Genomic DNA, 13,855 nt, shown 5'->3' with positions numbered 1-13,855 from the left:
GGATATTTTAAAAAATTTCCCCCAACAAAATAAAATAAAATAAATCTTAAAAAAAGAATTGGGGGGCTCCTGGGTAGCTGTGTTGGTTGAGTTTCTGACTCTGGTTTTCGCTCAGGTCATGATCTCAGGGTACTGAGATTGAGCCCCACAGCCAGCTCTGCACTCAATGTAGAGTCTACTTGTACGTCTCCTTCCCCCTAGGCTCCTTTCGCTTCTCACGCTCTCATTCTCTCTCAAATAAATAAAATCTTTTTAAAAAGTAGAAGAATCAAATTTGTTTACTACATTTTCATTTGAATTTATTTTTTATATCATAGTTTTAATTATACAGAGAATACATAATGATTATAGAAAAAGTAGAGAATGCATGATAAAAAGAAGTTAAGATTTTTCCCAACTCCTACACTCTGGGAAAAATTACTATTGACATTTTGATTTATATACTTCTAGACTTTTGTGAACCAAATATGTGCATAGAAATTTAAGCTTTTTTTCTCCCCACCCCCTGAAATTTATGCTTTTAAAAGATATCATACTTCACATAGTTATGTGACCTGTTTATGTTATGGAACCATGTCAGTGAATATGGAACTACATCATAATTTTCAGTGGTTGCATAGTATCATATATATATATCAACAGCCTGACTGTTCCATAGTTTAACTGATTTACAATTTTGAACATTTGTTTTCAGGTTTTCTCTTTTGGTAAAGATGCTTTAGTGAACATTTTTTAAATAAGTCTTTTTGAACTTGTTTTATTATTTGTTTAGGATAAATTCCTAGAATTGTGATTAGTGGGCCACAGTGTTTATACTTTTTCAGAATTTTTAAATCTATTTTGCTATTTTTTCCTCCAGAAAGATTTTACTGATTTATGTTCAAGTACTCTCAAATAACACTGGATATAAATTCCCACTCTCAATCTAACATTGGATACTATAATTTTAAACATATTTTCCAATTTTTTATAAAGATTTTATTTATTCATAGAGACAGAGAGAGAGAGAGAGAGAGGCAGAGACACAGGCAGAGGGAGGATAAGCAGGCATCATACAGAGAGCCTGACATGGGACTCGATCCAGGGTCTCCAGGATCACACCCTGAGCTGCAGGAGGCACGAAACCGCTGCGCCACTGGGGCTGCCCATTTTCTAATTTTTTTAGAGTAATCTCTATATCCAACGTGGAGCTCAAACTCACGACCCCAAGATCAAGAGTCACCATACTCAAAGAAAAAAAAAAAAAAAAAAGAGTCACCATACTCTACCAATTGAGCCAGCTAGGCGCTTCAAAATATTTGCCAATTTAAGATGCTTAAAATAGCATCCTTTTTTTAGTTGCACTTATATCATCACAGGAAAGGTTGAACATTTTACTAATATTAATTGGCCATTTGTATTTCTTATTTTAAGAATCATTAAACTGGGGACACCTGGGTGGCTCAGTGGTTGAGTGTCTGCCTTTGGTTCAGAGCGTGATCCCAGGGTTCCAGGATTGAGTCCCACATAGGCCTCTCTGCGAGGAGCCTGCTTCTCCCTCTCTATGTCTCTGCCTTCTCTCTGTGTCTCTCATGAATAAATAAACAAAATCTTTAAAAAATCATTAAACTATTTCTCAGACTATCTCTTTTCATATAGATTTGTAAAATAATAGGCATATTAGTCTTTTGTCATGTGTATTGTAAATATTTTTCTTCACCTTGAATAATCCAGTGACTTAGAATGCCACATTTAGCATACACAAAATGCTTATATACGCTTGGGTCTGTTTCTTTTTCATTGATTTCTTTCTTTTTTCTAGTATAAACATCAGTTTGATTATTGTAACTTTAAAATACATCTTAATATCTGGGGCAAAGCATGTATCATTTCCTAGATTTAAATTCTCTAAATAACTTTATTGTGATGTAATTATGTACATTAAACTACACATACTTAAAATGTATAATTTGATGAGTTTTGATAGATGTATACACCTATGAAACCACCATCGCAATCAAGATATCTAACATTTCCATCACCCTCCAAAATGTCCTTTTTTTTTTTTTAAAAAAAGATTTTATTCATGAGAGACAGAAAGAGAGAGAGAGAGAAAGGCAGAGGCACAGGCAGAGGAAGAAGCAGGCTCCATGCAGGGAGCCTCATGTGGGACTCGTTCCCGGGTCTCCAGGGTCAGGCCCTGGGCTGAAGGCAGTGCTAAACCACTGAGCCACTCGGGCTGCCCCCAGAATGTCCTCTTATCCTTTTACAATTCATCTTTTCCTCCATTTCTGTTCCCAGACAACCTCTAAGTTGCTTTTTATCACTATAAATTAGTTTACATTTTCTAGGATAGGTATATATATATGGAATTACATAGTATATACTCTTTGATACAGCATTATGGTTTAGAGATTCATTCATGTTTTTGTGTGTTTCATAGTGAATTCCTTTTTATTGCTGAATAGTACTCCATTGTACAGATGTATACAATTTTTATTAATCCATTCCCTGTTTTGGGTTATTTTCTATTTTTGTCTGTTACAAACAAGTGCTATGAACATTCATATGCAAGTCTTTGTAGGTGTATTTTTTTATCCTTCTGAGTAAGAGTGGAATGGTGGGTTTAAGCTATGTGTATATTTAAATTTTTTTAAATTTGTATTTATTTATTTATGATAGTCACACACACACACACACACACACACACACACACACACACACACACACAGAGAGAGAGAGGCAGAGGGAGAAGCAGGCTCCATGTAGGGAGCCCAACGTGGGATTCGATCCCATGTCTCCAGGATCGCGCCCTGGGCCAAAGGCAGGTGCCAAACCGCTGCGCCACCCAGGGATCCCCTGTATATTTAATTTTTAAAGAAACTGCCAGTCTGTTTCTCAAAGTATCATATTTTACATTTTCCAAACTAGGGCATGAATATAAATTTTCTTTTTTTAAAAAAAGACTTTACTTATTTGAGAGACAGAAAGGTAGCAAGAGCAAGCACAAGTGGACGTAGGGTGTGGAGAGGGGGAGAAGCTGGCTCCCCACTGAGCAGGGAGCTGGATGTGGGGCTTGATCCTAGGACACCAGGACCATGACCCAAGCTGAAGGCAGATGCTTAACCAACTGAGCCACCCAGGAGCCCCAGATTTAAAATTTAAAATTATTTTATTCAGAGAAAGACTCATTTGTCTGCCTCTAATAGGCTATGACTTGAGCAGATTTTTAAGACATTTTTATTAGTAAGTTTTACTGATGGATTACTATCATATTCTAAAATAAGCACATATATTTAGTTAGTTGCAGTTTTAACAGTCAGGGTATTCCTTCATCATAAAGTAGATAATACATTCAGTTTTGCTTTGTGAGTCAATGTATTATTATTGTGGTAAAAAACATAACATGAATCTACCCTCTTACCAAATTTTAAAATGTGTAGCACAGTACTATTAGCTATATTCTTTTTTTTTGTATAGCAGATCTTTGCAAGTTTTTTCATGGATCAGTTTGAGCATATACATTTTGAAATAAGCAAAAATGTAATATTATATTAAATTACCATTGATTTTCTGGATTTAATTCTACTCTTCTAGAGTAGAATCTGTCTAGATCTAGAATTTGATCTAGAACAGATCTGTCTAGATCTGTTAGATCTAGACAAATAACTTCATTTCTCTGGGCATCAGTCTCCTTACCTGTACAATGGGAATAGTAATAATACCTACCTTGTAGAGTTGTTGTTGGCGTCAAGTAATAGGAAAAGGATAAAAAAAAAAGGAAAGGTCTAGGTAGAATGTTATGTGGCACATAGTAAACATCAATAAAACTTACCTATTACTATGTTTTGCCTTTTTCTAAGGGAAGAAATGAAAACTATAAATAGCTTTTATTAAAATACTGTCTTTAATATTTTGGTTAAAAATATCTTCTATTTACAACTAGTTATTTGATTATATATAAATTTATGATATTTGACTTATTTTCAAAACTCATCCTTCCATCATCTGTTTTTGTTTTGTAGGTTTGTTTGTTTCTCTATTCAGTTGAAGTATTCTCAAGATAGGGAAACAAAAAAGAGCTGTTCTCATAATGGTTTATTGAAAGATTCAGGGGTTTGAATGTTTGTGAAGTTGTGTTATGCCATAGAAAAGGCACTGATGGGTAGCCCAGGTGGCTCCGCAGTTTAGCGCCGCCTTCGGCCCAGAGTGTGATCCTGGAGACCCGGGATTGAGTCCCACATCTGGCTCCCTGCATGGAGCCTGCTTCTCCCTCTGCTTGTGTCTCTGCCTCTCTCTCTTTCTTTCTCTCTCTCTGTGTGTCTCGCGTGGATAAATAAAATCTTTAAGAAAAAAAAAAAAAGAAAAGGCACTGATTAAGATTCAGACAATGAGTTAAGATTCTCATATAGTAAATCACTGATTATGCTTCTAGCTCTATAGAATGGAAGTAATAATCCATGAACTTTCCACTTTACAATGCTGATACGAGGATCAAAATGAACTAATTAATTTCTGCTAATTCCAACAGAAACAGACTGACTTCTGTTTTGGCTAGAATCTTAGGACATTTGAACTATAATAATGCTTTACCCAGTACAAATTTCTTAGGGAAATAAATGGTCAGAACTCACTGTCAGATGGGATCCCTGGGTGGCGCAGCGGTTTGGCGCCTGCCTTTGGCCCAGGGCGTGATCCTGGAGACCCGGGATCGAATCCCACATCGGGCTCCCGGTGCATGGAGCCTGCTTCTCCCTCTGCCTATGTCTCTGCCTCTCTCTCTCTATCTCTGTGTGACTATCATAAATAAATAAAAATTAAAAAAAAAAAGTTAAAAAAAAAAGAACTCACTGTCAGAAATTCCTAAGGTCTAAAGCCTTCTTTTCAAGATCATTTTAAAACTCTGGGTGATTATTTACTTCTACATATGTCAAATGAATTTAATTTTTACCTTATAGAGCCCTGTTAAGACCTTATTTAATGTTAGAATCTTTTTTTTTTTTTTCATTTTCTAGGCTTGTTTACAAATTGATCCTGCTGAGAGGACATCATCTACTGATCTTTTGCATCATGAGTACTTTACTAGAGATGGATTTATTGAAAAGTAAGCAAGTGAAGTGTGGACTTCTTAGTGTTTTATGTTAGGGAATTCTACTAGCATGAGAATTGTTAATGTTACACACACACAAAAAATCAATTTAAGCAAGAATTTTACTGAGTTCCTCTATTAACTAGGTCTATCGTAGACTTACAGGTGTCCTAATGAAAATTCTACTAATAAAAATAATTGTAGTTAACATTCATTACAGTTACAATGTCCTACGCGGTGTGCTAAGCTTTTTATACACATTTTCAATGGTAATCATAAACCTGAAGATAGTAAATAAACAATCAGTACTTTTTAGCTTTATTTCCATTTGGACCTCTGAATAGTCTAGATTTTCCTTTTCTGATAGCATCTCTGATCTATATGTTATAATTGGCATTTATTTCCCAAATGATTTTTTTCTCTGCTTTATTTACTCTCTGTTGTAGTGTTTGTTGTCATATTTTTCCTGCCAAAGTGAAAGTTCCCTGAAGAGAGGGACCATGCCTCTAGCCCTTCTGTGTTTTACATTATATGTATAATATATAATGACAGTGTAGATATAGAAATCAACTGTATTTTAAAAAAATGTTTATTTAAATTCAACTTAGTTCACATATGGTATATTATTAGTTTCAAGGGTAGAATTTAGTGATTCATCAGTTGCATTTTACACTCAGTGCTCATCATAAGTGCCTTACTTAATGCCCATCACCCATTTAGTCCATCCCCCTCACTTCCCTCCAGCAACCCTCATTTTGTTTCCTAGAGTTAAGAATCTCTTATGGTTTGCCTCTCTCTCTGTTTTTATCTTATTTTATTTTTCCTTCCTTTCTCCTATGTTCATCTATTTTCTTAAATTCCACATATGAGTGAAATCATATGGTATTTGTCTTTCTCTGACTGACCTATTTGGCTTAGCATAATACCCTTTAGTTTCACCTATGTTGTTGCAAATGGCAATATTTCATTCTTTTTGATGGCTGAGTAATATTCCATTAAATATATACCACATCATCTTTATCCATTTATCCATTGATGGACATCAGGGCTTTTAATGTATTTTGCCTAAAATCAGCTATATTTCTAAAAAACACCATTTTCTATTTGGGCTTTGAAAGAAATAGAAAAGAGTTTTCTTTAATTGCAGAGTCATTCAGTTGGGCTTTGAATGTGAGGTCAGAAAAGATGGACATCATTTAAAATGTGATGGACTTTTCAAAAAAATATTTAAATTTAAATATTTAAATTCAGTTTGCCAATAAAAATGTGATGGACTTAAGATTAGGCACAGAAAAGTTCCGGAACAACCATTGAAGACAGACTAAAATAGAAAAATGCACAGAAAAGAGAATCCTTTAAAGTATTTAGTGTTAAGTTTTTTAGTAAATAGATGGAAATGAGACCGCCAAGGCAAGCGAGAGTCCAAGAACAGATTTTATTGCAGGCACCCTCAGGCGAGGTTCCACGACTCATGCGGGAAAGAGAGTGAGTTGGGGAAGTCGCGCCAAGACAAGGTGGTAGGGGGTTTACCTAACGTTGTAAGGCAGAACGGTTTCCTATTGGTTGGCTCATATGCAAAGGAAGGATTGCAATCCAACCAGTCAGAGTGACCCTCACTATGCAAAGGAAGGATTGCAATTCGACCAGTCAAAGGTGACTTCCTCCTCTGGGGTTTGAAGGGCATTGGGTTCGGTTGGGGAAGTCCAAAGGAGACGTGTAAGGGTCTGCTCAAGCGGTCAGCAGGTCATTGGTCCATTGGCATCCCAAGTGGAGGTGGTGACAGGAACCTCAGCCATTTTGGCGTATCTGCCATCTTGAGGAGTTTCCCTTCCCGCCTGGCCCGAATATTTAGAACTGCAGTCACTTTAAGAATTTTAACATAAGACAAAATAATTTTGATATGAAACAAAAAATGAAAAGATATATTGAAAGTGCCATTGATGAAAAAAATGCCAGTTATTGAATTAAAAAGTTGCTTATATCAGTTCTATGTAGACCAAGTTGATTTCTTTTGGGTACTTAGGTACTAGGATTTTAGTATGTTGGGGTGAAAGTTCTTGAATTACAGTGATTGAATCCTCAGAAATTGTTTGGGGGAAGACCTTTTCCTTTAATAAGAGGCCTCTCTCTTTCACAGAACCTTCTGCAATACAAGGGAGTTTTGACAGAATTATGATAGGTTCTCATTCAGCCAGATAAATCACACTGGTTATTTTCTTCATCTCTTCACACTACACTTTACTTTGACATGTGCCCTGCACAGCTCTGGCAAGATTGGGCTAAACTGGGGAAGAATTCACTCGTGTAATGATATTTTAAAATTTCCGCAAACTAGGGGACACCTGGCTGTATTGGTCAGTAGAGCATGTGACTCTTAATCTCAGGATGGTGAATTTAAGCCCCATACTGGGTGTAGAGCTTACATACAATACAGTACAATACAATACAATATGATATGATAAAATTTCCCCAAGTGGATAAGTCTATCTATTTCAGGAAAGGGAACTGTGCAAGTCAGGAGCAGGGTAGGAAGGAGACTTTTCAATACAGCCTTTTGAATTTTGAGCCATGTGAATGGATTTTCTATTAAAAAATAAATAACTTAAAACAATTCAAACCAAAACCAAAACAATCTCCCTTCAATATTGATGCATTCTCTTACATTTTATACTAAAAATATTTCTCTAGAATAAATTTCAGAAACTAATTGGTTCATCTTTTAAGTATTACTACTTTAAAAAAAAACACAAAAAAGACAAAATGGCCTGAGTTTTCCTTGAAAGAATAACATATTTATCAAAATTAAAATAATACTTTTACTAAGTAAAGTTTGCATTACAAGAGGAATGTAATTCATATAAACCTATTTTGTAAAATTTTTATCTAGTAAATTCCCATGGCAAAGTTTTTGGAAGCTGTGTCTTTACCAGTAAGCAATCTGTATTAAGTATTGTACCATTTCTTGACATGCATTATTGAGAATTTATGTTTAGCTGATATGTAAATTAATTGATTAAATGATCCTTTAAAGATAAAATACTTTACATAAATAAAAAAGAATATTGGTTGATATTGTTTTATCAGATTCATACCAGAACTGAGAGCTAAGTTACTGCAAGAAGCAAAAGTCAATTCATTCATAAAGCCAAAAGAGAATTCTAAAGAGAACGAGCTTATGAAAGATGAAAGAAAAACAACTTATACCAATACACTGCTAAGTACTCCAGTTTTGGGAAAGGTAAAAACTGTTTTCTTTTTAGCCAGTATAACGTTATTTTAGTTAGCACTGTAATGATAAAAATGACTATCCTTTTTTTTTAAGATTTTATTTATTTATTCATGAGAGACACACACAGAGAGAGAGGCAAAGACACAGGCAGAGGGAGAAGCAGGCTCCATGCAGGGAGCCCGTTGTGGGACTGGATCCTGGGTCTCCAGGATCATGCCCTGGGCTGAAGGCAGTGCTAAACCGCTGAACCACCTGGGCTGCCCAAAATGACTATCCTTCTGACTCAAATTTTGGATGTTTCTATTCCAGGAAATGGAGAGAGAGAAAAAACCCAAGGAGATCAAAGTCAGAGTTATTAAAGTCAAAGGAGGAAAAGGAGATATCTTAGAACCAAACAAGATAGAGTGTGAAGGTAGACATTGTCAACAGGATGCCGTTGAAAATGCTCATTCTATGTCTCAAGATACAAAACCTGTAATCAGTGAACCACTACCAAGCCCTGTCAATCCCAGCACTAATTCTAATGGCATGAAAGATGATCCACATGCTGGAGGTAGTATGATGATGCCACCCATCAATCTAACTAGCAGTAATTTGATGGCTTCAAATCCCAATTCAAATCTTTCCCATCCAAATTCAAGGTGAGTTATAACAGAAAATAGAAGGAAATAGACCCAAGTTATACAATGCTCCCATATAATGGTATTTCAAAGAATCAAGTTCATAGTGTCTGATATAAACTGAATTTGAAGATATATTGAAATTATAATCATATAATGGGCCATTACTGTTTCTTAAAAATGCTACACAAGAAGCATTTCTTTTTTTTTTTTTTTTTTTATGGTAGTCACAGAGAGAGAAAGGGAGAGAGGCAGAGACATAGGCAGAGGGAGAGGCAGGCTCCATGCACCGGGAGCCTGATGTGGGATTCGATCCCGGGTCTCCAGGATCGTGCCCTGGGCAAGGCAGGCGCCAAACCGCTGCGCCACCCAGGGATCCCTGCAAGAAGCATTTCTTAATGCTGTTTCTTAATGCTTAAGAACTGTTTCTTAAGAATGCTACACAAGAATGTTTAATTTTTCACTAATGCCTTTTGGAAAAACCTCATAGAAAGAAAAGACTCTTGGAATAATTTCTTCCCATCTGAAGAGGAAAAAGGTGATATGACCTAAGTTCTGGCATTGATGTGCCTTAGTATAACAAAGTAAGCATTTTGTCTGTATCAGCAAATTTTCTAAATGGAGAAAGAATAGTTGAAAATAATCTTTTATACTCAAGTAGCTTTTAAAGATCAAATATTTGGGGGGTAAAACAACATATTGGGCCAGTTGTGGTTTTAGCTACTGATACAGATTGGAAGACTGTTACCACAAGTCTGCTTAATCAAGGGCAGTGTGTTATATAGCAAAGGTCTATCTAGCAGGGCATCACGGCCAGTCCTAAATTTAGGGAAACTACTGTGAATCTAGATGAGGAAGGAGACTATGTTCAGTATCCCAAACTAATACTAAACTAATACTTATAGCACACTGATTTGGGCTATAAGTTGTGAAGCTGAGAGGTCTGCAGAGATGGGCAAGTAGACATTTCTGTTAGTTCAAAGGTACAGCAGATTACAGACAGCAAGAACCCATTTGTTTTTGAGATGATTCCAACACCATGGTTGTAATAACCATGGTTGTCAACGGCCTTGGACAGCAAGCTCAGAAATTCAGAAACCCAATATTTAGGAGAGCCAGATTTAGAGGCACCTGGCTGGCTCAGTTGGTAGAGCATACTACTCTTAATCTCAGAGCTGTGAATTCAAGCCCCATATTGGGTGTGGAGACTACTTAAAAAATTAGAGGGACACCTGAGTGGCTCAGCGGTTGGGCTCAGGGCATGGTCCTGGAGTCCCGGGATTCAATCCCACATGAGGCTCCCTGCATGGGGCCTGCTTCTCCCTCTGCCTGTGTCTCTGCCTCTCTCTCTCTCTGTGTCTCTCATGAATAAATAAATAAAATAAAATAAATTAGAGAGAGAGAGAAAGAGAGAGTGGAATAGATACAGATTTAGAATAGAGACAAGGGCCCAAGTAGGACAGCAAGCATAAGCAAGTTGTTCTTTGCTCTGTTTTTGCCTACTTAGAGCAATTAGCAGTTACACACTCACAATTGCATTTTGGCACTCACTGTTCAAACTTTAGACTACCATGATACAACTTCCTCATTATTGAAGCCCAAACGGAAGTACTTCTGAGGGAGTTCTAATAACTTTGTGTTAATTTTTAAATAATAGGTTGACTGAAAGAGCAAAAAAGAGACGTACCTCTTCACAATCTATTGGACAGGTTATGTCTAATTACAGGCAAGAGGATGCAGGTCCCATTCAAGTAAGGCAAGAAGCTAGTTGTTAAAACATGGCTTCCCTCAACATTATCCTTGACTCCTTCCCCCACCAAATCCTTCTTTCTATCTTTGGGGCTTCTGCATTTAAAAAAATGTGCTTTGGGATCCCTGGGTGGCTCAGCGGTTTAGCGCCTGCCTTCGGCCCAGGATGTGATCCTGGAGACCCAGGATCGAGTCCCATGTCGGGCTCCCTGCATGGAGCCTGCTTCTCCTTCTGCCTGTGTCTCTGCCTCTGTATGTGTGTGTGTGTCTCTCGTGAATAAATAAATAAAATCTTAAAAAAAAATGTTTTTTAAATGTGCTTTTAGGAGTGCCTAGGTGGCTCAATTGATTAAGTGTTCGACTCTTGATTTCAGCTCAGGTCATGATCTCAGGGTCATAATAGCAAGCCCTGCATGGGGCTCTGCACTGAGTGTGAAGCCTGTTTGAGATTCTTTCTCTCTTTTTCTGTCCCTACCCCCCTCCCTGCTCTCACTCTCTCTAAAATAAAATTTAAAAAAATTTTTTTAATGTGCTTTTAGCATTTTTGTTTTTCCTGAGGTGAAAATAGGCCATTGTTTCCTTAGTGCTTTCACAATTTTAGTTAACTTCTTATAATTTGATTTCTGGATTTAATGTCTGACTTGCACCAAAAAAGTTAAGATTTTCGGGACACCTGGGTGGCTTAGCGGTTGAGCGCGTGCCTTTGGCTTGGGGCATGATCCCAGAGTGCCAGGATCAAGTCTCACATTGGGCTTCCTGCATGGAACCTACTTTTCCCTCTGCTTATGTCTATGCTTCTCTCTCTCTCTGTCTCTCATGAATACATAAATATATAATTAAATAAATAAAATCTTTTTAAAAAGTTAATATTTTAACCTTTAAAAGTTATAAAACTTGGGGCACCTGGCTGGCTCAGTCAGAAGAACATGCAACTCTTGATCTCAGGATTGTGAGTTTGAGCCCGATGTTGGATATAGAGATTACTTAAAAAAAAAAAAATGAATAGAATCTTAAAAAAAGTCAGAAGACTTTTGGGTCTTTCACTCCCCCAAAAATGTTTTTAATATCTTATTTTATAGATTAAAGGCAATTGATAAATAGATACATCAAACTTTTCACTAGAAAAATGTAATCAGTGTCGTTCATTCTCTCATTTTTTACATAGGGAAGTAGCTTATTCAAAATTGATACATAATGTTATTTATAATAATAAAAATTGAGAACAATACAAATATATCTAAGAGCAAGTGACTTATTAAGCACATTAATATATATCCACATAGAGGGATACTACACATTGCATTGTAGCAGAATGTTTATTAATTTAGGAGAATTTTCATTATCTGTTACCAAATGACCAAAAATAGGTAAAAAATAGGTAACATGGGCAGCCCAGGTGGCTCAGTGGTTTAGTGCCACCTTCAGCCCAGGGTGTGATCCTGGAGACCAGGGATCCAGTCCCACATTAGGCTCCCTGCATGGAGCCTGTTCTTTCTCTACCTGTGTCTCTGCTTCTGTCTCTCTCTTTTTGTCTCTCATCAATAAATAAATAAAATCTTTAAAAAAAATAGGTAATACTAAAGGTATTCTAGAATGCTGGATTCTCATGTACTCTGGACATGGTTTTGTAAATAGAAAAATAAATAAAATGAACTGAAGCAATTTGTCCAAAATCAGGGTACAATGAATAAGATTACATATTAAAAGTTAAGATTGTGGTTTTCCTGATCAACATTATTCTCAGAATATCCAACATATTTTTAAAAGTTTGCTTCTTGAAACTTTTATTGGAATTTGATGTTTATGTGTTTAAATGGTATTCTATTTCTTAATTATTAAAATAACTCTGCAAAGATAGATGTTTTGTGCCTATCTTATTACCTCCCAAATGGCTAGCAGTTTTGGGCTTGTCATTCAAATAAGTTACACATATTTTTTCATATTAACTCTTGTTTGTTTGTTTAGAGCCAAATGGAGAAAAGTGTATTTAATGAGCGAACAGGTCAAAGTGACCAAATGGCAAATGGACACAAAAGAAAGCTGAATTTTTCCAGATCTGACAGGAAGGAATTCCATTTCCCAGAACTGCCTTTCACAATACAGCCCAAGGAGGTGAAAGGAATGGAAGGTACATATTTGTTGGCAAGCTTTACAAATTTACAAGATCTTTTTTTTAATAAGACAACTTACATTTATGATATGATTTAGATAGAAGATAGCAAATTGCTTTGAAAAATATTTTCAGCTGAGGAGAATTTTTCCCTCATAGTCAAATAAGGAGACCTGAAGGAGAGAATTTTTAAAGAATTATTAGGGAAACTTTAAAAGGCGGATTTTTTTATTAGCTCATTATTGTTGAAATGTTAGAACAGTGTTTGCAGAAAGTGGTTTTGGTTTGGTGTATGACCTGGAGTAAATCAATTTCTTTTGTTTCCCTATGATTTTTGCCCAGATAATAGCAAGAATGATGTATGCGCTTCAGGTATCCAAAGATGTAGTAGATTAAGCTTTATAACATGTACTGAGCTCTTAAAATGAAACTCCTTTTTTTGCAGAGTAAATGTTTTGTTTCTTTGAAGAACAGTGACACCTTGTGAAAAGTTAATATAATAGCAAGGAAATAGTATTTGTACAGTTCAAGAGGAATTATCTGATCCACTTACCAGTTATATGCAGAATTAAAAAAAATATCTTCTTTTAATACCTGGTAGACTATTTATAAAGTTATAAAACAGATAATTTATGATTGGCATATTTTACATTACAAATAATGATTTATTCAGTTCCTTTATAATAAACTGAGAAACTGACTTTAGTGGATATCGGAATTTCTATTTGAACCTCTTGAAAAGGAAAGTAAAATTTCAAGGTAGGAATAACAAGTTGTTGTTGTTGTATATATTTTTGTAAAAGTTAAACAGATGAAAGTGCTGAAGAGGGAATCAAGGAAAACAGATTCATCTAAAATACCAACTTTACTTAATGTGGATCAAAATCAAGAAAAACAAGAGGTAAAACTTTTTTGTTTATAGTTTTACTATGGAGTGCAATTTGGAACCCTTGACTTGGTGTGTAAATTTAGTTATCACTATTGGAAAGTTATATAAAAATACAAAGTGATGTAGTCTTTGAACATGAGAAACACCTGTTTTCTCTTAAAATGGCATATTAGTAAGAGTTTTTAAAAGT

General features: G+C 35.8%; 1 protein-coding gene across 22 annotated transcripts in view; it reads left to right on the top strand.

Moving 5' to 3' along the window:
• Positions 1-13,855, top strand: part of CDKL3 (cyclin dependent kinase like 3) — a 108,958-nt gene that overhangs the window by 39,767 nt on the left and 55,336 nt on the right. For 20 of the 22 annotated variants that reach the window (XR_005366682.1, XM_038552174.1, XM_038552169.1 and 17 more), the window contains 6 exons: positions 4,995-5,083; positions 8,153-8,306; positions 8,607-8,938; positions 10,575-10,668; positions 12,632-12,794; positions 13,580-13,677. Coding sequence is in view for 20 of the 22 variants with exons in the window: in XM_038552174.1 (XP_038408102.1) it covers positions 4,995-5,083; positions 8,153-8,306; positions 8,607-8,938; positions 10,575-10,668; positions 12,632-12,794; positions 13,580-13,677 (930 nt within the window). In the remaining 2 variants the exon portion in view is untranslated. Of the gene's footprint in view, positions 1-4,994; positions 5,084-8,152; positions 8,307-8,606; positions 8,943-10,574; positions 10,669-12,631; positions 12,795-13,579; positions 13,678-13,855 lie in introns of those variants that run through there. The other 2 variants (XR_005366683.1, XM_038552181.1) reach the window with 2 other exon arrangements.

The sequence above is a fragment of the Canis lupus genome, chromosome 11 (assembly GCF_011100685.1).
Source record: "Canis lupus familiaris isolate Mischka breed German Shepherd chromosome 11, alternate assembly UU_Cfam_GSD_1.0, whole genome shotgun sequence".
Taxonomy (NCBI): domain Eukaryota; kingdom Metazoa; phylum Chordata; class Mammalia; order Carnivora; family Canidae; genus Canis; species Canis lupus.
This window is presented reverse-complemented; position numbering and strand designations above follow the sequence as displayed.